Source organism: Labeo rohita, chromosome 7 (assembly GCF_022985175.1).
Source record: "Labeo rohita strain BAU-BD-2019 chromosome 7, IGBB_LRoh.1.0, whole genome shotgun sequence".
Lineage (NCBI taxonomy): Eukaryota > Metazoa > Chordata > Actinopteri > Cypriniformes > Cyprinidae > Labeo > Labeo rohita.
In genome coordinates, this window is record NC_066875.1 from 43570310 (window position 1) to 43596377 (window position 26068).

At 31.6% G+C, this 26068-nt stretch overlaps 1 protein-coding gene across 1 annotated transcript in view; it reads left to right on the forward strand.

Annotated features, from left to right (window-relative positions):
• Positions 1–26068, forward strand: part of adamtsl3 (ADAMTS-like 3) — a 239481-nt gene that overhangs the window by 165309 nt on the left and 48104 nt on the right. The window contains exons 13-19 of the mRNA XM_051115284.1: positions 1581–1785; positions 1929–2076; positions 9293–9377; positions 16445–16734; positions 16988–17117; positions 21453–21657; positions 23667–23849. Coding sequence (XP_050971241.1) covers positions 1581–1785; positions 1929–2076; positions 9293–9377; positions 16445–16734; positions 16988–17117; positions 21453–21657; positions 23667–23849 — 1246 coding nt within the window. The remainder of the gene's footprint in view (positions 1–1580; positions 1786–1928; positions 2077–9292; positions 9378–16444; positions 16735–16987; positions 17118–21452; positions 21658–23666; positions 23850–26068) is intronic.

A 26068-nucleotide genomic window follows, 5' to 3' on the forward strand; every position in this document is an offset into this window, starting at 1 on the left:
TCAAACCTGCATTTATCTGATTCAAAATACAGCAAAAACAGTAAAATTCTGAAATATTTTTACTATTTAAAATAGCTGTTTTCTATTTGAATATATTTTAAAATGTAATTTATTCCTGTGATTTCAAAACTGAATTTGTAGCATCATTACTCCAGTCACATGATCCTTCAGAAAATTGTTCTGTCTTGCTGCTCAAAAAACATTGAACACAAGATTTTTTCAGGTTTCTTTAATGAATAGAAAGTTCAGAAGAACAGCATTTTCTGCAATAGAAATCTTTTGTAACATTATAAATTTCCGTATCATCACTTTTGATCAATTTAAAGCGTCCTTGCAAAATAAAAGGATTAATTTCGATAATTTATTTCCCAACATCAACAACAAAAGTATACTGACTCTAAGCTTTTTAATTGTATAGTGTATAATCTTACAAAAGCTTTTTATTTCAGATAAATGCTGATCTTTGGATCTTTCGGTTTGTCAAAGAATCTCAAAAATAATAATAATAAAAACATCAGCATATTAGAATGATTTCTGAAGGATAATGTGACGCTGAAGACTGGAGTAATGATGCTGAAAATTCAGATTTGATCTCAGGAATAAATTATTTTTTAAAATGTGTACAAATAGAAAGCAGTTATTTTAAATAGTAAAAATTTAATTTCACAGTATTTCTGTTTTTGCTGTATTTTGGATCAAATAAATGCAGGCTTAGTGAGCAGAAGAGACTTCTTTAAAAAACATTATAAATCTTATTGTCCAAAAACTCATACTGGTAGTGTATATTTAAAAGTAATACTTTCAATAAATACACAATCGTTTAAAGTTTTGGGGTTATACTGGTATCACTGAGATACTATTTTTAGGTTTTATTAATATTTATATTTTTTGTTTCTGTTCTAATGTTGTTATTTTTATATTTTCTGTTTTCATGTTAATATTAGTTAAGATTTAGTAATTGTCTTTTTTTTTAGTTTTTGTTTTTTAAAGTGTCTACATAGTTTTCATTTTTGTTTTCAGTTTCAATTTTAGCTTCTTTAGTGCAGTAAGATAAACAAAATTGTGTATATTTGTGGAAAATGCTCTGTTTTTGTTTTAGGGTGATTTTTAACATTCTGTCAAGGGTGAAAAATAGCCTTTTTGGCTAATTCTGGCACATTTACTGTCATGTTTATTAATGTGCATTGCCACTGTAAACAAATAAACTAAAATAGACTAAAATAAGAAATGACTTTGCAGCTAGCGTTTTATACGTAGTATTTCACTTAACGTTTATTTTATTTTATTTTAAATGAAAGATGACTCATGCATTTTAGACAAAAACGAAAAAAACCTGGAAATCTATTTAAATAAACTTTAGTACGCAGTGATTTTAGTCATAAAAAATTTAATTCCCCAACAACAAATATATGGCCAGTGAAAATGCTGCATGGCTAGTCATTTTGGAAGGCCATTAGCCACAGTGGCTGTTACTGTCAAGCCCTAAATACAACACGTTGCATAATATAACAAAGTAACTACTTATCTAAATTACTTAGATAAGTTACTACTAATGTACTAAGTATGTAATATTGTTGCAGCTGGGAGCAGAACCCGTGGACGTCGTGTTCGGTGTCGTGTGGAGGAGGCTCTCAGGAGAGAAGTGTGGTGTGTTTGGAGGAGGACATTCACGGGCAGGTCGTGCAGGTCGAGGAATGGAAGTGCACACACTCCCCTCGACCAGTCAGCAAACAGAGCTGCAACAACTTTGAGTGTCCGCAGTGGATGGCCATGGAATGGTCTCAGGTGAGTGACCTTTACTGACCTCTTTCATTTCTGATCACCATCTGTAGCTCTGTTCAAGAACCTGGTGAATTGAATCTGTGTCCATGCAACATGCCTGGAGCGCTCCATCTATTAGTTTGTGTTTTTGTACCTGTGTTATCCAGTGCACGGTCACCTGCGGCCCAGGTTTGCGGTACAGAGTGGTGCTGTGTGTGGATCACCTTGGACAACATACTGGAGGCTGCAATCCTCACCTCAAACCCCAAATCAAAGAGGACTGCCTGGTGCCCGTCGCCTGCCACAAACCACGAGGTACAAACAACAACACACAGATCCACATCATTTTAATGAGATCGACAGTCGAGCTACTTTGCTGACTGCTGCCAAAATAGTCAGCTGCTTTGTAAGTCAGCATCCTAACTGAAATATAACCTTATACAGCATACATACTGTTCTGCATAGGCAGGAACTGCACATGCGAGGTTAATGCTTTTTAACTGTTCTGATTCTGAGACTATTTTATTTTATTTTATTTTATTTTATTATATTTTATTATATTTTATTTTATTTTATTTTAATTCCATGATTGTCTTGGCCAGGTCTAGAAATCACACATTTAATAATCCCTTACATATTTGGGTTTTCGAAGACGCTAAAAACCCTGCTTCTTAAGTAAAAATGCCAGTTGTTGAGGGGAAAAATTAATATATGAAATATGATGTCAGTTCACAACTTGTTTTTGGCCTGTTTTTAGCTAATAATATATCTTTTTTTTTTTCTTTTCATTTTTAATTAATTTAAGTCATTTTGCAACCCCTGTGGACCCTAGTTGAGAACCACTGAGTTATTTTATTTTATTTTATTTTATTTTATTTTATTTTATTTTATTTTATTTTATTTTATTTTATTTTATTATTTCCATGACTATAATTTATTTTATTTATTTTTTAAATATTTAATTTCATTTATTTTCATGACTTTTTTTTTCATTTTTTATTTTATTTCATTTTATTTCATTTCATTTCATTTTTTTGTTTAATTTAGTTGAGAACCACCACATTTTATTTTTATTACATTTTTTCGTTTCATTTATTTACACAGCTTTCATTTTATTTTATTTCGTTTTGTTTTCTATTATTTTGTTTTATTTTATTTTATTTCATTATTTTCATGACTTTCATTAGATTTTTTGTTTTATTTTATTTTTCATTTCATTTCATTTTATTTCATTATTTCTGTGACCTTTTTATTTCATTTCATTTCATTTCATTTATTTCCATGACTATAATTTATTTCATTATTTTATTTTATTTATTTTTTTAATATTTCATTTCATTTATTTTCATGACAATTTTTTTTTATTTTATTTCATTTCATTTTGTTTTATTAAGTTGAGAACCACTGTGTTTCTTTTTATTTTATTTGATTTTGTGTTTTTATTTGATTTTATTTTTTGTTTTATTTTATTATTTTTCATTTCATTTTATTTCATTATTTCCATGACTTTTGTTTTGTTTTGTTTTGTTTTTATTTTATTGTTTAACCTTATATTAAAGCTCTGTACTCTTTTTATTTTATTTTATTTTATTTTCATGACTAGAATCCCTTATATGTCCAGGTTTTTGAACACTCTCAACACGTGGACCGCGGTTGAGAACCACTGCATTTAAAAGTGGTTCTAAAAAGTAAAAAAGTACATTTTTAATTGGATTGATCATTTCCTAATACTTTTCAGTATTAAATTAAATTTCAGTAATATTTCTCTACCTTTTTTCATTGAGCTTGTCATGATTCCTTCTAGGATAGCCTTCTTGGTGAAATATACATTCGGTGCTGCCTTCTTTCACTCATGCGTTTCTTTGTTTTTTTGTCTAATCAGACGATGTAATACCGTGATTCATCATAGCTAGTTAGTTTCGTTCAAGGCTTTGAACTCTTTACCGAAGAATTTTCTGAAATGCCTTCAGAGAAAATAAATGGGAAATAAATCTAGAGCCAAGACCGCTGATAAAGTGAGCAGTCACTGCTGAGCTCCATTCATCTACTAATAAAAACTAACATTAAAACATTGATATGATTAAAATGCTGTTAGAACTTATTTGTTTCAGGAAAGCATTTAAAGACTCTGTTCCAAAACCTAGTAATAAAATTATGCTGCCCTTTAAGGAACCCCATTTTGCAGCATTGCATGTATCCATCACAGACAATATAATGAGAATGTGCACTAAAAAAAATCCATGCCAGATAGTAGACTGCAGGAAAGAAACGTTTATCATTTATGTCATTTGTATTTTAGAATCTGTGTAGAGTGTTCTATCTCAGTGTAGGATGTTGCCTATGTAGGCAGCAGGGAAGCTCACTAGACTTTGGAGCACAGCCAACGCAGACTCCTTAAGGGAACAGTCAGTGCCTACAGCTGTCAGACAGGAGAGTAAAGTGTGTGCCACAGACAGACGTTCATGAAATAACGTGTGATCTGAATATGAAATGCTCCACAAGTACAGGCAGACACTGTGAGCTCATCGAGAGTCAGTCACGGTGCATTTTAGCGCTGTTTCTTGCTGTGGAGCTAATTAATACCTGAGACGTCTCCCTGTCTGTCATGTTCTTTTTCTGTCAGATCCTGGTTTCTTCTGACATGTTTCTTTTAGTGTCTTTCCCACAGGAGAAAACATGAGAAGTGAAATCTCTTTTGAGAGCTCATTATGATCTCAGTTGTTTTTTCTAGCCACCAGTGAAATCAATTAGCAAGGTAATATAATTCACACCATCATATCAGAAATGAATTCAACAAATGGTTGAAAATTTCACTATTGAATGGATTTATGGCCATGAATGTGTTTGTGTTATTTATGTGACAAAATGTAAAAACAGATTAGTGCAACAAGTGATTCAATTTTATCGACAATGTCCATAAATCTAATTAATTTTATAACAGTGATTTTATTTAATCTCATTCTTACACACTTACAGATTTTATTTTATTTTATTTTGTTTTTATTTTTATTTTTATTTTATTTTTATTTTTAATTTTATTATCCTACCATTTTTTATAGCTCTGTACCCCTTCAGCACTTTTTAACATTTATTTTACTTTATTTTATTTTATTGTTTATATTATACCTCTGTACTCTTTTTATTTTATTTTTTTTTATTTCATTTAATTTATTTCTATGATTATTACTTTATTTTATTTTATTTTGTTTTGTTTTATTTTATTTTTTATTTTTTTATACTACCGTTTTTTATAGCTTTGTACTCCTTCAGCACTTTTTAACATTTATTTTATTTTATTTTATTTTATTTTGTTTATATTATACCTCTGTACTGTTTTTTATTTTTTTTTTATATATATATATATTTGAGCTTTTATTAGCTTATTTATTTTTTTATTATTTATTATTTTTTATTTCATTTCATTTATTTCCATGATTTTATTTTATTTTATTTTTTATAGCTCTACTCCTTGAACACTTTTTTAATATTATGTTATTGTATTCATTTTGTTATTTTATTTTATTTTATTGTTTAACCTTATATTATAGCTTTGCACTCTTTATTTTACCTTATATTATAGCTCTGAACTCTTAATTTTTTATTTTATTTTATTTTATATTTTATTTTATATTTTATTGTTTAACCTTATATTTTAGCTCTGTACTCCTTTTATTTTATTTTATGTTTTCATTTAATTTCATTTATTTCCATGATTTTTACTTTTATTTTACTTTTATTTTAGTTTAGTTTAGTTTTGTTTAGCTCAGTTTAGTTTAGTTTATTGATTAACCTTTTATTATAGCTCTGCACTCTTTATTTTATTTTATTATCCTAACATTATAGGTCTATACTCTTGTCAACTCCTATTTATTTATTTATTTTTAATTTATTTTATTTAATTAAATTGTATTGTTTAACTTTATATTACAGCTCTTTATTATTTTATTTTATTTTATTTTATTTTATCCATTTTTCTAAGTTGAAGCATGGCTGAAAACTCAGTTCAATAGCATTTTTTCGTCTTGGTCTCTCCGTGTGACCGTGTCTTTTCTCACTTAAATATGTTACGTCTTTTTGGCAAGACACTCTTGTCATGCAGTCTTTTGTAATTAGTTCAAGTGATTTGTCAGAGTGCATGAATAAATTGCACTTTTTTTCATGCCAAGTCATGCCAAACGTAGTCCCGTCGGCTCATGAATCAAACTTCCTCATTCGAGACAGAAGACATGTGAGTTCAGGCACATTACAGGAGGTGTTTGTCATCTAGACGTCTAACACTTTCCTCCTCACACGTGTTTTACATTTACAAGCTTTGCTTAAATCCTCCAAATTTTCATTGAAGGAATACTTCACCCAAAAATGAAAATTCTGTCATAATTGAATCACCATAATGTCATTCCAAACCCAAAGAGCAACTTGAAGATCCCATATAATTCTCCTTTTGTGTCCCACAGAAGAAATGCACAGGTTGGAAATGAAATGAGAATAAGTAGTATTTTATTTTTGAGTGGAGTAGGACTTTTAGATATGAAGAAATTAATGTTTTTATTCTGCAAGAATGCATTAAATTGATCTAAAATGGCAGTAAAGAGTTGGTTTCTGCTAAAATAATAACCGGCTCAACTGTTTTCAACATTAATAATGATCAGAAATGTTTCTAAAGCAGCAAATCAGCATATTAGAATGATTTCTGAAGGATCATGTGACACTGAAGACTGCAGTAATGATGCTGAAAATTCAACTTTGCATCACAGAAATAAATTACGTTTTAAATTATATTCAAATTGAAAACAGTTATTTGAAATTGTAATAATATTTCAGAATTTTATTGTTTTTACTGTATTTTTGATTAAATAATTGTAGCCTTGGTGAGCATTAGATACTTTTTTCAAAAAAAGTAAAAAGTCTTTCCAACCACAAACTTTTGAACAGTAGTGTATTCTGAAGGAATACTTCACCCAAAAATGAAAATTCTGTCATAATTAAATCACCATAATGTCATTCCAAACCCAAGAGCAACTTGAAGATCCCTTATAATTCTCCTTTTGTGTCCCACAGAAAAAATGCACAGGTTGGAAATGAAATGAGAATAAGTAGTATTTAATTTTTGAGTGGAGTAGGACTTTTAGATATGAAGAAATTAATGCAAGAATGCATTAAATTGATCTAAAGTGCCAGTAAAGAGTTGGTTTCTGCTAAAATAATAACCAGCTCAACTGTTTTCAACATTAATAATAATCAGTAATGTTTCTAAAGCAGCAAATCAGCATATTAGAATGATTTCTGAAAGATCATGTGACACTGAAGACTGAAATAATGATGCTGAAAATTCAGCTTTGCATCACAGAAATAAATTACATTTTAAATTGTATTCAAATAGAAAACAGTTATTTGAAATTGTAATAATATTTCAGAATTTTATTGTTTTTACTGTATTTTTGATTAAATAATTGTAGCCTCTGGGAGCATTAGAGACTTTTTTCAAAAACAGTAAAAAGTCTTCCCAACCACAAACTTTTGAACAGTAGTGTACTCCCAAAAATGAAAATTCTGACATAATTAAATCACCATAATGTCATTCCAAACTCAAAGAGCAACTTAAAGATCTCTTATAATTCTCCTTTTGTGTCCCACAGAAGAAATGCACAGGTTGGAAATGAAATGAGAATAAGTAGTATTTCATTTTTGAGTGAAGTAAGAATTTTAGATATAAAGAAATTAATGTTTTTATTCTGCAAGAATGCATTAAATTGATCCAAAGGGGCAGTAAAGACTTGGTTTCTGCTAAAATAATAACCGGCTCAACTGTTTTCAACATTAATAATGATCAGAAATGTTTCTAAAGCAGCAAATCAGCATATTAGTATGATTTCTGAAGGATCATGTGACACTGAAGACTGCAATAAGGATGCTGAAAATTCAGCTTTGCATCACAGAAATAAATTGCATTTTAAATTATATTCAAATAGAAAACAGTTATTTGATTGTAATTGTAATAAATTGTAATAATATTTCAGAATTTTACAGTTTTTACTGCATTAAATATGATTAACATGATTAAATAATTGTAGCCTCGGTGAGCATGAGAGACCTTTTTTATAAAACGGTAAAAAGTCTGCCCAACCCCAAACTTTTAAACAGTAGTGTACTCCTTTAAATGTAATATCAGCTACGCAACAATGCCAAAATTCAAGAAAGCATAACCAGAAACATCTGTGCGCTTTTTTTCACCAATAATTCTCTTTGAATCAATCAATTCCACACTTAACTTGAGCCTGACATGCTTGTAAAAACTCAGTGGGTTGAAATGACAGAGGCTCCATAGCCTGCTATTTCATCCCGACCTTCCCGCACGCCAAATCCGAGGACGTCTGCCATCAGAGAAACCCAGAAACCCCAACCGAAGAGCCAAACCCTGAGCCCTCGGCATGTTCCGCCGCGAGACTTTACTGCTGTCCCACAGTCACCGACAGCTGTGATAATCCTGTTCCAGATCAATAAATGGTTGCTTGCATAAATATTTGGTTGTCACATGGAGATTTATGTTGAGCTTTATTAGCTGTGTTTGGGTTGGGGGTTGGAGGGGAAGCAGCCGGACTCAAACTGGCTTTGTAACCTTCAGTAAGACGTATGACCTGGTGATGGTACTACAGATGTTCATTGCAAGAGGGGTTTCTGGTGAAATGTGAGTGTCCCTCGGCACGGATCTCGCACCGGCTTGGCTTACTGTATCTTTTTGTCATCTTTTATCTGACACTTTCTTCCAAAACAGTTTACAGAACACTTAATACCGGGATGGTCCTCCTCGGTCTAACATGAGGTCGTGCGTCTTTGCTTGAATACAATGGGCGATGGTTACGGGGCTTGAACCTACAACCTTTTGGTTATCAGCCCAGATCTTGATTTGATTTGATTTTTCCACACCACTCGCAACTAATCGCCTCTGATAAGTAGCCAAGCACCACTTTTTACAATTATGAACCTCAAAAATGTTTTGTAATTTTAGATTTTTTAATATCTGAGATTAAATTCTGTACTGCGGTTAGCTAGTGTTTCAATACCTATAAAAAGAGCACTTTCTGTTGTGTGTTAGATGCTGGCATGCAGACATTTTAACTAGCTTAACCAGAAAGTTTTGCAACCAGCATAGATCAGCATTCTTCCAGATGGCCTTTTTAGTAGAGTTGATATATTTTGCCCTTTGATAGTTTTACCCTGTTGAAAAAAAACAGCACTGTATGCTGATTAAGTATGTTTTGAAGCATGGCAGCTGGTTGGAGCTGGTTTAAGATGGTCCTGAGCAGGAGCTAGTTGTTTAAGACCAGCTTTGGACCAGCTAAAGACTAGCTTAAACCAGCAGCCATGCTTCAGAACATACCTAACCAGCATACGCTGTTTTTTTCAGACCACACTTGGTGATCTGTCAATAGAGAGGAAGCTTTTATTGCTGTACTTGATGCATGCTTACAAGTTTCATTAACAATAATGTTGTCTAATATTGTGTTTGTTTACTTGTTTGTTGCTTTCTTAGAGAGCCAACCTGTTGAAGCCAAGCTGCCCTGGTTGAAACAGGCTCAAGAGTTGGAAGAAACCAAAGTAGCCTTGGAAGACCCAACGTGAGTTTTATTTATTTATTTATTTATTTATTTATTTATTTATTTATTTTAGGGCTGTCAAATGATTAACCGCGGTTAAATCCATCCAAAATAAAAGTTTTGTTTACACAATATATGTGTCTACTGTGTATATACTATTTATTATGTATATATAAATACACACACATACAGTATATATTTTAAAAATATTTACATGTATTTATATTTATATATATTTATATTCATATAATTGATATATAAATATATTTAATATGTAAACAACATTTTTCTTAAAGGGAAGAAGAAAAAAAATATATATATATATATATAATATGTATATATATATATATATGTGTGTGTGTGTGTGTATTTATATATGCATAATAGATAAATATATGCGACGCTTAGGAATGATTTTTAAAAAAGCACAGCATAGAACGCAAAAGTCTCCAGACACACTTTTTAGATATGATGTAATAACAACAATAACGAAAATAATAGAAATAGGCAAGCAGCACAATTCCTTTTTTTTTAATTAAAAAAAAATGTTATATAATTCAGGGTATCCGACCACAGCCACTATGAGCACCTCCTCCACCATGTTGCCATTATTATATGATGCCATCTTGCTACTGTAAACAGAAGCTTGCAATGCTTGCCCCGCCTCTGAGTTCTTCTGATTGGTCCACTGCTTTGGAAGTGACATTGCTGAGTGGCACTATGTGTAAAAGTTGACATTCTTTTAACTTGACACAAAGTCTTAAAAACGTCGCGCTCATATGCAAGACGCAGCAAAAGATGCGAGAATGGTAATGCATGTCCGTCAAGTGCGTATATATAGAAAAACTACGGAAAAGTAGCGCATTGGAATGGAAAAACGTGTTCTGTGTGAATGGCCCCTAACACGCCATTAGGTGCATTTCCATTACAGATTTGCGCAAAACTTTTGCGATGTTTTATCAATGTTGTGAAAGTATTGCAAAATGACAGTGTTTCCATTAACCAATGCTGTGTGACTAAAACATAACTTTTTCCCCTAGCGATACGTTGGAAAGGTCTAAGACTCCTAAATTGACATTTTACCATATTTTTGTGTTACAAATTATGTAGGAAAAATAATAGATTAATATATGTCAAGAGTGCAACTTAAAAAAATGTACATCATAACATGAGTTCTGACCTTTGTCACAAAAGACTTTCTTTGTCACCTTTTTCCCAATCACATTTTAGATATCATAAGAAATTATATATCAGTTAAAAACTTAAAATCTCAAAATTCATCCTTTGAAAGGCATTTTAAAATCAGACACAGAAAATGTTTTCATTCATGAATTATTAAAATTTAAGTCTGGATAGTACATTTTTAATGTCTGTGTTCAAAAATGGGAGTGACAGTTAAAGGGTTAAGAAAAATTGTTAATATTTTCATAATATTTTTAAAGACTCTTTATTTTGCCCAATAAAATTGGCATTAGATCAGTTTTGCAAATAGGCTGTCCAAGACATTTATTTGCATTTATTGATCAAAAATACAGTAAAACTGTTATACTGTAAAATATCTTTTAATTGAAATAATTATTTAAAAATATAATTATACGTATAATATAATAATTTTCTATGTGATTATATTTTAAATTGTAATTTATTCCTGATGCAAAGCTGAATTTTCAGCATCATTACTCCAGTCTTCATTTTCAAATGATCCTTCATTCATTAATGCTGAAAACAGTTGAACTGCTTTTTTTTTTGTTAATTTATTAGCAAAAGCCTGGAAAATATCTGCATTGTTGAATATTTTAGCTGTATCTTTCAGCCCTACCTTTCATCCACTACTGAGTAATTCAAGGTCATATCATGATGTCATGTAGATAGACATTACCTCTCCTCTGATTTATTATAAACTAAACCTGTCCAATATCTTTGTGTGAGTTTATCCAGCAGACAGTGAATCGGAGGATTCAATACTGGCTTCAGTCCTTAGCATTAAGTTAGTTACAAACAAGCTCTCTGGAGGAAGTTCCAGAGAAAGTTTTGTAACTTCCAACAGAGTTGGAATGTTCCTTTGTTTTATTATTTTAAATTCGATTTTTGCTTTCAGCCACGGAAACTATATATAGTATACTTTCAGTTCCATTTAACACGTTTTAAGACAAATCCATTCTGCATAATTCTGCAGACTTTTCCTGCAGAAAATACGGAAAAAGTCTGCAGATTCCGTCTGGGCTTAGCTACAAGTGTCTGAATAAACACATAAATCAATCTTTTTCTTTTTATAACCAATAATCCAGTGAACCGTGAATCCTCAGGTATCCCAAGACGGTCTCGCCACATTCTGTGCATTGCAACTCAATACAGTCATGTATTTTTTCATTCAGAAATATTCTCGACCTGAATCCTTTCACCTGTTACTCAGGATTTCTGGTGACTTCACACTGGGAGTGTTCTCTTTACTCAGCAGCAGGCAGTAAAAATCCATTTTACCCCGCTCTGTTCAACCAGAACTGGACAAGAATCAGGCTTCATTAGCTGGTTCTTCATCCGAACAAAACGGCCACTGAAACCAGAGTTGAGCGTGTCTGCGTTCTGACCTCTGTGTGTCCAGTTTCCTTTCATTACTTCAACAAGGCCCCACGGGCCACTCTCGCCTCCTGTTGTGGTATTATTAGAGTTATCCCCCCTCCCCGTCTCTGAAATGATACCCCTGTTAATAGTTGGCAGGGGAGCTTGATGGACCCCCACTACCCCCACTGAAAGCCGCAAACTTCAGGCTGCCAACATCTAGACAGCCACTGCTCCCTGCGGTCTACCAAAGGCATCTATCACAGAGACTCATAAAACGAGAAGAATGAGGGGCGAATGTGTTTAAGGCTTTACAGAAGAGCCATTGAAGAACGCTTCAGTTCGTATACATGCATTTAGGGGGGGTTACGATCTACCGTTTGTCTGCAAACCCTTCTTGAATTACACTCTCGAGTGGAGCATATCGCTCAGTGATAGCAGCACTTCTTTTGCGTTCTGCTCCGTTGCTCGAGTAACTAAATTTAGGCTGATCTAAGGTGGCGTGCACCAGGGCTCGGTACTCAGCCCTATCTCGTTGAGAGCCCAGTCCACTTTGCTGTGGAATTCACGGCTGGACGCTTGCCTTTGTGATTTGGGTGGGTGGATTATGTGGGTTGGATGTACTTGTGGAGTCTCACGCCACATCTTATCCCTGCTTTGATAAAAGTGGAGGAGACACACTGAGGAAGGAAGCTCCACTCAGACCTGTCGTCTTCCTGAACTCTAATCCTGAGATTAGAACCTGTTCACTGATACACACAGGCCCAAAACATACCTAAGAACATGATGAATTACGAAAGCTTAATTTCATGTGTTTTTTTTTTTTTAAATTTCAAAATGTCATAGTACATGAACATGATTGAGCATAAGCGTAAATGCTCTTCTAAATGCTACTGTAAAAAATTATTCTGTACTTTTTTGTGATTTTGAGAGTTAGTAAGAATTTTGTAAGTTAAATGTAATCATTTTGAATTTAATAAAACATTGTAATAAAAATATATATATATATATATATTTTTTTATGTTAGAGTTTTTTTTTAAATACCTGGAAAAAATGTTAATTCAAATGAATGCTAGTAACTTGCTAATTATGCTAAAATGATGCTAGTAATGTGCTAATCATGCTAGTAACATGCAAATCATACTAGCAACGTTAGTAACATGATAATCATGTTAGAAACATGTTTGCAACATGTTAATCATGCTAGAAACATGCTAGTAACATGTTAATCATGCTAGCAACATGCTAGTAACTTGTTAATCGTGCTATAAACATGTTAGTAACTTGCTAATCATGTTAGTAACATGCTAATCATGCTAAAACATGCTAGTAATGTGCTCCTCATGCTAACAACATGTTAGTAACATGATAATCATGCTAGAAAGATGCTAGTAACATGTTAATCATGCTAGAAAGATGCTAGTAACATGTTAATCATGCTAGTAATTTGCTAATCATGCTAGCAGCATGCTAGTAACATGTTAATCATGTTACCAACATGCTAGTAACATGCAAATCATACTAGCAACATGTCAGTAACATGCTAATCGTGTTAGAAATGTGTTTGCAACATTATTCATGCTAGTAACATGCTAGTAACTTGTTAATCATGCTAGCAACATGCTAGTAACTTGTTAATCATGTTAGCAACATGCTAGTAACTTGGTAATCATGCTAGTAACATGCAAATCATGCTTTAAACATGTTTGCAACATGTTATTCATGCTATTAACATGCTAATCATGCTATAAACCTGCTAGTGACTTGTTAATTATGTTATAAACGTGTTAGTAACTGCTAATCATGCTAGGAACATGCTAGTAACATGATAATCATGTGAAAACATGCTAGTAATGTGCTAATCATGCTAACAACATGTTAGTAACATTCTAATCATGTTATGCTACCAACATGTTAGTAACTTATTAATCATATTAGCAACATGCTAGCAACCACTTTGAGTACCCTAGCAACTGCATAGCAACACCCTAACAGTCATCCAGAATAGCTTAGCAAACTACTTTAAACTAAAGACCTTCAGACTTTAAGCTTTTAAAACTTCTCTTAAAATGTTCTGGCTGCGCTTTTTCAAGCCAACTTAAAGTTTGTCTACAGACTTTTCAATCTAGACTTTTACAAAATATTTTATTAGAAACGAAAAGAATTCAACATAATGCGAATAAGTTGACGTTTACACTCGTGCGCGTCCAGTCACTAACTCTCGTCGCCCCGAAAGAACGCAAGCCTGTTTTCTCAATCACATGAGGTGTTCTGACATCATAATATTCCCTGAATGACACCGCTACATTAGTCCAAACATGACATGTTTGGGGCTTATGGGGAATTACAGATCTCATAAACTTTAATCCCTTAAGCCTGGAAAGTGTTTAGACAGTGGGCGGCGTGAGGTGTGCACTGACACCCACTCCGGGCGAGCGCATTTCCACAATTCTTAAACACTTTTACAGATCGCTAGTGTTTCATGTGTTTTAGTTGCATTTAATGACATAACAGGAAGTATTGTACACAAGCTCTTAGTCGGCAAGGCACGTTCATCTTTTTCCTCGGATTTATTGCGTTGGTGGTAAAGAACATGCCGTGCGTTTATTCCTGAATCCAATTACGCACAGATCACGCGAGCTATGAATTTCAACAATATTTTCCAAAAGGGTCATTTTCCTCCCGCCAGAAATATGGAAAAATCATTCTGTGGCTCATTAGGAGACTTTGCCACATCTATTTTTATGATCACGTTTATTCTAAGTGCGGTTGACTTCTAAATATCAAAGTCTTTTGGTCCATGTTAATGCTATATTTATCAGTATAACCTCATAGTATTGTAAAATCTATTTTGTTTTCATTGTTATTGCAGCTATTATAGTACTTGGGTTTATTGTTATATAAAGAATTAGAGCCAGTGTTTCAAGTTTAACAGTCTTCACTTTTCCCACACAGCACTATGGCTAGACAGAAATATGAAACATATCAAACATATATATTTCTATAACTTTATCTAAAATTACAGTATATAAAATCATATTACTTAATAATAATACGTTTAAAACTATTTATATTCTTTATTATAATAATTTAAAAAATATATTTTTATAAAATACTTAATACTATTTGTTTTATTATTATTAATTTATTATATCATATTACTTCATAAAATTGAATTCAAAATTATTTGTTATATACTGTATATATAATTTATATATAATAATATAAGATAATAGATCTATATAGATTTCTCTCTCTCTCTCTCTCTCTCTCTCTCTCTCTATATATATAGTTTTTTATATCATATTATTTAATATAATTAATAATTATTTATTTATATACTATATATAAATTCACAGCAATGTGGGTAGATATAGAGATAGTGTGAGTGTGTGTAATGTATTATATTATTACTTCATAAAATTAAATAGAAAATTATTTATTTTTATACTGTATATAATTTATATATAATAAAAATAATATATTTATATAAAATACTATATATATATATATATATTATTATATCATATTATTTAATATAATTAATTTATAATTATTTATATACTATATATAAATTCACAGCAGTATGGGTAGATAGTGTGTGTGTGTAATTTATTTGAATAGAAAATTATTTATTTTTACACTGTATATAATTTATATATATAATAAAGATAATATATTTATATAAAAGACTATATATATATTATTATATCATATTATTTAATATAATTAATTTATAATTATTTATATACTATATATAAATTCACAGCAATATGGGTAGATAGTGTGTGTGTAATTTATTTGAATAGAAAATTATTTATTTTTATACTGTGTATATAATTTATATATAATAAAGGTAATATATTTATATAAAAGACTATATATATATATATATATACACACACACACACACACACACACACACACACTTTATTATATCATATTATTTAATATAATTAATTTATAATTATTTATATACTATGTATATACATTCACAGCAATATGGGTCGATAGTGTGTGTAATTTATATTACTTAATAAAATTGAATTTAAAATTATTTATATACTGTGTATATAATATATATATAGAATAAATGAGAATAATATATTTAATTTAAATACCATATATATAGTAAAATACTTTATTATATCATAATATTTAATATAGGTAGTTTATAATTATTTATTTATATAAATGAATGATTGACATATATGTATATATATATATATATGTATGTATATATTATTTCTTGATTTGATTCGTTTTTATTGAACAATTAAATTGTTTTTTTTTTTTTTTTTTTTTTTTTTTTTAATTTGCTTTTTTTTTAACTTTACCAAACACGTCTTTGTGTGCATCTAGTGAGGACAATGTAATAGCAAAACAACACTAATTGTGTTTGTTTGTTTGTTTGTTTTTAATAGTTTTTTTTTTTTTTTTTATCTTTTCACGTTTGTTCTTGTGAACTGGTTATGAAAGTTGCATATCTTTAAAACGTGCTCATAATTTGTCTTTTGTGCGTGTGCAGGTTCGTCCCAGGTCCGTGGTCAGCCTGCAGTGTGTCTTGTGGTCTGGGCGTTCAAAGGCGTCAAGTGAAATGTAAAGTGCTGCTGTCTTTTACTCAAGCCGAAGTCGAACTACCTGATGAAGAGTGTGACGAGGACAAGCCTGCCTTACAAAGGACCTGCGATTCAGACCCCTGTTTAGCGTCTCCAGACTCTTCCTGGAAGCCCGTGAGAACCCTTGAGATCCCTGATCAGCGTGGCTATGTTTGGGAATACATGGGCTTCACTCCCTGCTCTGCTTCGTGCGCTGTTGGTGAGCCTCCACAAAAGCCATTAGAAAAAACAACCTCTCTAATGCGTTTACTGCCCAAATAGCTTTTATCAACAATTTTCTACAGCAAAAGAACTGATTTAGATTTTTACATGTTCAGCTTTCCAGATTAAATGAAATTGGCATGAAATCTAAAATTGCTAAGAGAGCTGATAGTAATCAGCCTGGGCTGCAGAAATACATATCGGAATACTCCTCTGCCAAAAGCCTTGTTCCTCACAGTGTTGTTTTGCAGGCAAACAGATGGCTGTTGTCAGGTGTATGAGCACCTTGAAAAAGGAAATTGTTGATGACACACTCTGCAACGGATCCAAAGCGCTGCTCTCCTTGCTTCGCATCTGTAACCCTCAGCCATGTCCTCCGAGGTATGGTCCAAACAACACTGTCCAACGAAATTTGTTGCTTAAAAAAATGTTACTGTTTCAGGATAACTACAAGCTAATGTCTCCCTTAAGATAAAAAGGTGTTTACCACGGTATTTTGTCTGTGCATAAGTTTGTCTCTACATAAAAGAGACATAAAAAGTCTCTTGTGCTCACCAAGGCTGCATTTATTTTATTAAAAATACAGTAAAAATTGTAATATTGTGATATATTTTTATAATTTCAAATAACTGTTTTCGATTTGAATACATTTTAAAATGTAATTTATTCCTGTGATAGAAAACTTAATTTTGGTAAGACTTTTTACTGTTTTTAAATGAAGTCTCTTATGCTCTCCACTGCTAGTTGTTTAATCAAAAATACAAAAAAAAAAAAATGCGATATTCTGAAAAATGATTATAGTTTCAAATAACTGTTTTCCATTTGAATGATTTTTAAAATGTAATTTATTCCAGTAATGCTAAGCTGAATTTTCAGCAATGCTGATGTTATCAGTCTTCAGTGTCACATGATCCTTCAGAAATCATTATAATATGCTGATTTGCTGCTTAAGAAAAGTTATTATTATTATCAGTGTTAAAAATCTGAAAGTTTTGCGTGTGTTTCAGATCTTCACATTCGTTGTCCCTATGAATTGTCCTTGTATCCAAAAAAAAAAAAAAAAAATTCTTGTTTTGTGTTCCAAGGAAAAAATAACATCATACAGGTTTGTAATGATTAAAAAAAAATTATTTTTTTGGCAAACTATTCATTTAAGCAATGCCTGTGGAACTAGTGACTCAACAAAGATGATGAAGGGATAGTATTTCTTTCCTTTCATCATTATAATGATTATTCATAAAGCATTGTTTATTTTGTCATTGTTTAGTTCACTCTTTTTACCTTCCAAACTTGAGGTCAGAAAGTGAAAGTTTTTTTGTTTTAAACTTTTGTTTAGAACCTATTATATATACACTAGCAGTCAAAGATTTTTAATTTTTTTTAAAGAAGTCTCTTCTGCTCACCAAATCTGCATTTATTTGATCCAAACTACAGCAAAAACAGTAAAATTTTGAAATATTTTTTCTTTTTTTTTTAACTGTTTTCTATATGAATATATTTTAAAATAGAATTTATTCCAGTAATTTCTAAGCTGAATTTTAAGCATCATTACTCCAGTCACATGATCCTTCAGAAATCATTCTAATATTGTGATTTGCTGCTCAAGAAACATTTATTACTATTTTTATGTTGAGAATATTTTTTTTTCAGGTTTCTTTAATGAATAGAACGTTCAGAAGAACAGCATTTATCTGAAATAGAAATCATTTGCAACATTATAAATGTCTTTATGATCACTTTTGATCAATTTTAAAATATCCTTGCTAAATAAAAAGATTAATTTCTGTAATCCCAAAATCTAAAACAAAAAAGTATTTTTAATAAATAAAAAGAAATAATAAAAAATTGAACATTGATTAAAAAAAAATAAATAAAATAATAATAATAATAATAATAATAATAATAATAATAATAATAATAAATATTTTTTTCTTGAACACCAAATCAGCATATTAGAATGATTTCTGAAGGATCACATGATATTAAAGACTGAACAGACTTACAGGTGTAAGTCTGTTCATTTAAAAAAATGAATGTAATAGCACAACCCTATTTAACCATAAATATGCACACCAATACTAACAATAACAGTGATGCTTGCCTTAGCAAACGCCACTAATTAAGTCTTCCAACACCAAATGTGTTTGTCATGGAAAGATGTTGCGTGCAAAAGCAAGTTAGGAAAAAAATGACATAATGATTCATCCAGCTCCTTAACAAGGAGCTAAAATTGAACCGCTGGCCTAGATTATGTTCAAAGACCAAACTCAGATTTAATCTTAGCAGGCTGTCAGGCTGCTCTGAACATAAGGACATGTGATGAAAATAATGTGATTTCCTGTTAACTGACCATTTGCCAACAAAAGCAGGACAGCTGGCTTTTTAGTGCGGTGCATTACGGAATAAATGATTTTACTGGAGCTGATATCTTTCATGTGGCTTTTTATGTACTGCGGCTCAGAATATTACAATAGTTCATATGCTTATGGACAAAAGCGTGATTGTTATCTTAGATTATATGGGCAGGATTGTTTAAATTCGAAATGCCTGGTGTTTAAGCCATATGATCGCCTTCATATGGATCTTTCCCATCATGATTGTCATGGAATGCCAGGGATCATAAAGTTCAAAGACCATGGAAATGTCACTTTATGTTTTGCATTACTATACAATATACATACAATAATGCTCTGCTAGATCATAAACACATAGATTATTGTGGTAAGGAATATTTTGGCATTTTGTATTATAAATGATTTACTTTCTTAATTCACGTTCCTCGTGTTATTGCATATGACTTTACAATGCTTGTTATTCAAAAGAAAATATTTGTCTCCAGAATCTATTATCCAGTCAGAATCGAAAACCAGTCAGTATCTGGTGTGACCAACATTTGCCTCACGCAGTGCAACACATCTCCTTCACATAGAGTTGATCAGGTTGTTGATTGTGGCCTGTGGAATGTTGGTCCACTCCTCTTCAATGGCTGTGCGAAGTTGCTGGATATCGGCAGGAGCTGGAACACGCTGTCGTATACGCCGATCGAGAGCATCCCCAACATGCTCAATGTGTGACTTGTCCAGTGAGTATGCTATGCCATGCAAGAACTGGGATGTTTTCAGCTTCCAGGAATTGTGTACAGATCCTTGCAACATGGGGCCGTGCATTATCATGCTGCAAAATGAGGTGATGGTCGTGGATGAATGGCACAACAATGGGCCTCAGGATCTCGTCACAATATCTCTGTCCATTCAAAATGCCATCAATAAAATGCACCTGAGTTCGTTTTCTATAACATACGACTACCCATACCATAACCCCACAGCCACCACGGGCCGCTCGATCCACAATGTTGACATCAGCAAACCGCTCACCCACACGACGCCGTACACGCTGTCTGCCATCTGCTCTGTACAGTGAAAACCGGGATTCATCCGTGAAGAGAACACCTCTCCAAAGTGCCAGATGCCATCAAATGTGAGCATTTGCCCACCAAAGTCGGTTACAACGACGAACTGCAGTCAGGTCAAGACCCCGATGAGGATGACGAGCATGCAGATGAGCTGCCCTGAGATGGTTTCTGACAGTTTTTGCAGAAATTCTTTGGTTATGCAAACCGATTGTTGCAGCAACTATCCGGGTGGCTAGTCTCAGACGATCTTGGAGGTGAAGATGCTGGATGTGGAGGTCCTGGGCTGATGTGGAATTTTTGGCGTTCATGTGATTACGCAGTTTTGACGTGCACATGATATGCATTGTCTTGGTGTGCATATGATATGCAGTTTTGGCATGCATATAATACGCACCTACATCACACTCATAATCCCAACCTTTACGTATCATATGCACGCAAAGTCCATTTCTGCAGATAAATGGAACGCCAAATAGAAACAGAAACTAGTGGTACTGATATGCACTTTCATGAGATTGTGTTTACACATCGGGTATTCTCACAGCTGTTCACGTCCAAGACATACACTGTGCTAGTGAATATTTTTTTTGATCGTTTGGACACACGCTGGAAGCCCGATGTGTAATTTGCTTGTCCGTTCTGGAGCGTGCACACACAGTTCAGCCAGGGAAACAGTGTCTCTTACATGGATTACTGTGATTTCAATGTTTTGTCAAACATGTCCCGCAATTTATCATTGGTAAAGATTGCATTTTACAATAATCACTGATTGTGCTGATTGTGACGTTAAGTATGGGTTTTACGGAGGAACGAATGCGCACCACTATTAAGGTAAAGAGGTTGAAAGAACAGTTTTACCTCATCTTCTTTTTTATGATACTTGGAGGCTAACGTCGAAATCAACAATAAAATTTGCTTAATATCACAGCCACAGGCCTAAAGTGTAAGCAGATGTTTGATTGTTTAGTTCTGTCATCACAGTTAAACAAGTCTTTCATATTGTGCGCTCTGTAGCTCCTCCGCATGAGTGTGATCTCTCCTCTGAATTGCGAATAGCAAAAATGCATCATAGACAAATGTCCTAATATTACTGCATTTTAAAACCAGCTGGCGACTCTGGAGAGATAGAATTGGCAACGTAATGTATATATAGCAGTAATAAATGTATGTCTACTTTCTTAAACTCTCCAGTACCGATAGTAGAACCGTTAATGACAGAGCTTATCGATACTCCGGTCTGTCATAATTCGGTAGCCATCCCTAATGGCATGTGTAAGAGCTGTGTGTTTGTGTATTTTCTTCAGATGGGAGGTGAGCGTGTGGAACCCATGTTCTGTGTCGTGTGGTGTGGGGCTGCAGACGCGCAGTGTGTCCTGCGTGAGGTCTGTGGCAGGAAACCGCACTGAATCTGTGTCCAGTAAAGAATGTGTGGAAAGAAGACCTACAGAACTGCAGGCCTGCAACCAGGTGGCATGTCCACCGGCCTGGGAGGCTGAGGAGTGGCAGCAGGTTAGTGAGTCATGTGATTTCAGAGTTAAAATACAAAAGTCAAAATATAAATGAAATTGCAGCTCCTATAAGATGATGTGTAAGAAAAAATGGTAAATGGGAATAAATAGTCAAAATAAGCAAAAATAGATGAATCCTGTACAATGTTATAACTTGCAATATTTTAATGCAGCATTTAATGGCACATTTATCAGGCTTGAAAACACGTCAAAAACATTGCATTAAAATTTGTGCTGACAAATTGACATTGCAATATTTTATTTATGCTATATGTATTGTATACTTTGAAAGAATGAATGATTCTAAATATGATATGGGGAGCATATAAAAAAATTAGGGGTCGACCAATATGTGTTTTTCAGGGCTGATTATTTCAGATTAAGTAGACCGATAACCAATAGTTTGAACCGATATACTTATACTTGTATATATATATAATATAAATATATATATATATATATATATATATATATATGAAAATTAACGTCAAAATTAAGAATAATAAGGGGTCTGATGAAATCTTTATTTAATTGCTCTTAAATTATTTTATCAGCGAATCGGTTTTGAAAAAGACTGATACCGATAACCATAAAAATGCTTAATATCGGCACCGATAATTGGTCAGCACCTAAAAAAATCATTAGAAAAAGCTGAAAAGGTGATTTTGAGTCTGAAGATTTTATTTTATTTATTTATTTATTTTTTATTATTTTATTGTAGGGCTAAACAAAATCATCAACATTTTCATAGGCCACATTCCCACTGTTTGTTACCAATTCTGTCTGACTAAAATAATAACTTATTTTGTGATTATTATGAAACAGAAATATTAAACAAAATAATAAATATATTATAATACTGTCGAATAAATTATTTAAATGCTTCTAAATTATTTTTTTGGCAAATCGATAAAACCATAAAATTGCTTAATATGGGCACCGATAATCGATCAACCCCTAAAAAAAATACTAATAATAATTTTTAAAAAGCTAAAAATTAGATTTTTTTTTTTTTAGTCTGAAGATTTTATTTTATTTTTTAAATTTTATTTTTACCAATCTAATTTGATTAAAATAATAACTTATATTGTAATTATTATGAAAATATATATATATATATCTATATATATATTATAATACTGTTTAATAAATTAAATGCTTTTAAATTATTTTGTCTGCAAATTGGTTTTGAAAATAACCGATACTGATAACCATAAAAATGCTTATTATTGGCGCTGATAATCGGTCAACCCCTAAAAAAAAATATTAAAAAAGCTGAAAAAGTGATTTTTAGTCTGAAGGTTTTTTATTTTATTTTATTTTGAAACCTTTTAGGGCTGAACAAAATCTTTTTCTGTTTGAGTTTTCATAGACCACATTTCCACTTTTTTTTTACCAATTCAATCTGACTAAAATAATAGTAACTTCTATTGTGATTATCATAAAAACAAAAACAATAAACTACATAATAAATATATTATAATACTGTCAAAAAAAAAAAATATATATACAAAAATTATTTAATTAATTAATAAAGCATTTTTTCATTTCATTAAATTCCAGCCTGTGCAATCTGACTAAGCAGTATTGCAATATAAATTTCAATTTTATTTCAATATTTTGCAAAGCCTTAATTAAAATGTGATTTGCAAGCCATAGCAGTGTGCACTTTAAAATCTTACTGACTTCTAAACAGCAAGGAGAGGTTTTTGCATACATTTTCTTATTTGATAAAAACATCAGAAGGTGCCAGAGAATTACATAAACACTTTAAAGGACATGTTATTCTCATTGAGCATATGTTTTTGAGAATATTTTGTTGTGGAACATGATGTGCAATCATTTTTATAGCTGATCTTGAATCTTCATATGGCTTTTAATGACTTGAGTAAACAACATCTGCACATCAAGTGTTGTGTGGTTGTTTTTGCTCACATGCTGTGCTCGTTCTGCTTGTAGCATATGTGGGAAGGATTGATGTTATGTTTATGTTGGTGTTTGTTTGGTCAGTGCTCTCATTCGTGTGGCAGAGGTACTCAGTGGCGCAAGGTTTACTGTAAACAGAGACTGGCTACTGGAAGCTACCGCAGGCTAAACGACGAGGAGTGCGCTGGTACCAAACCCGACGTCCACAGGATCTGCATCAACCCTGACTGTCTGCTGCCTCGCCTGGAAGGAGGAGAGTGGTCAAAGGTGTGTTTGTGTTGCTAACCAATCTAAACTTTGGGAATATATTTCCTCCCACAACCCGTTTGGGGACACCCTTGAAGAGACAAATACTGTGTAAATAATATTTCTGCACAAACAGTGGGTTATAACTGGAATAAACTACAGAACTTCTGCCCAGATTTGTGCACAGATTTACAGTCTAGAGAAGCAGACGCTAGTTGCCAAAAGTCAGAGCCAGTCTGCAGATTTGACTTGACAGATTTGGAGGATATCAGACATGTTTGATATTTTGAGCCAATTTTAAAACACACATTGTTTTTATGTATTAGTCATTTAGTGTATGATGCCCAGTTTTTCTACTGTAGCTATTTACAAAGATGGTTTACAAATGTGATTGTAAATATGTACACTACCAGTCAAAAGTTTTTTGATTTTTAAGGATTTTTAATGTTTTTTTTTTTTTTTTTTTTTAGAAGTCTCTTTTGTTCACCAAGCCTGCATTTATTTGATCCAAAGTACAACAAAAACAGAAATATTTTGAAATATTTTTACAATTTAAAATAACTGTTTTCTATTTGAATATATTTTAAAATGTAATTTATTCCTGTGATTTCATAGTTGAATTTTTGGCATCATTGCTCCAGTCACATGATCCTTCAGAAATTATTCTGATATTCTGATTTGCTGCTCAAAAAACATTTATTATTACTATGCTGAAAATAGCTGTTTCTTTGATAAATATAAAGTTCTGAAATAGAAATCTTTTGTAACATTTGTAACATATAAATGTTTTTGTCAACACTTTTGATCAGTTTAAAGCTTCCTTGCTAAATAAAAATATTTATTTCTATAATTTCTTTCCTAAAAAAAATGATACTGATTCCTAGCTTTTGAATGGTATAGTGTAAAATGTTACAAAAGCTTTTTATTTCAGATAAATACTGATCTATTAATCAAAGAATCCTGAAAAAAATGAAATCAAACTGTTTTAAATATTGATGATGATGATGATAATAATAATAATAATAATAATAATAATAATAATAGTGTTGCTTAAACAGCAAATCAATGTATCAGAATGATTTCTGAAGGATCACGTGACACTGAAGACTGGAGTAATGATGCTTAAAATTCAGGTTTGATCACAGAAACAAATTACATTTTAAAATATATTCAAACAGAAAACAGTTATTTTAAATAGTAAAAATATTTCAGAATTTTTTTGCAGTACTTTGGATCAAATAAATGCAGGCTTGGTAAGCAGAAGAGATTCATTAAAATACATTAAAAACCTTACTGTTCAAAAACCTTTGATTGGTAGTGTATGATGCCTAGTGTTTCAAAATATATTTTATCTTTTAAATTTTAATTTGTAGTAATAACACTACCATTGAAACAATTGGGGTTGGGATTGCACTTATTTGTTTATTTTTTTCATGCAATTTTGTTGTTATATACACCAGTGTTGGGGAAAGTTACTTTTAAAAGTAATGCATTGCAGTATTGAGTTACTTTCTTAAAAAAGTAACTAATTGCATTACTTTTCATGGAAAGTAATGAATTATAATTTTTTTGCGTTACTTTTTTATATTTTTAATATAAAAACGTTATATTTTTGGCAAATGTAAAAGCTCACACCAAATAAAGGAAATGCAAATTCAGTTATTAACATATTTACAGTAATTATTGCATGTTTGTGTCATATTATGAGTTTGCACGTCACTGTTTTTATTCATTCTGAGAAATACTGAATCTGTTTTTGTGAGATGATGTTTTATTTTGAGTTTAGTTTTGTGTATGTGTGTTTTGTTTTGTCTCGTTTTTTGTGTTTTGTTTTGTTTTGGTTTGGTGTCTTTTTTTGTGTTGTTTGTTTCAAAATCAAATAAATCCAGACTTGTTTCAAAAACAAACATTTAAGTACAAAGGTAAATGTTATTTAAAAAAACAATATGTTATCACATTATATTATTTTCTTTCTTGCAAGAAGCACACACGTAGGTTTTAGGGATTAAAAAATACAATTTTTATAAGTGCTGGGCAATGATTAATCATGATTAATTGCATCAAAAATAAATGTTTTAGTTTATATAATATATAAACACATAAAGACACACATACAGTATATATTTTGAAAATATTTACATTTATTTACATGTATATATTTATATTCATATAATTTATATAAATATATAAGCATAACATTTTTCTTAAATATATACATGCATGTGTATTTATATATGCAT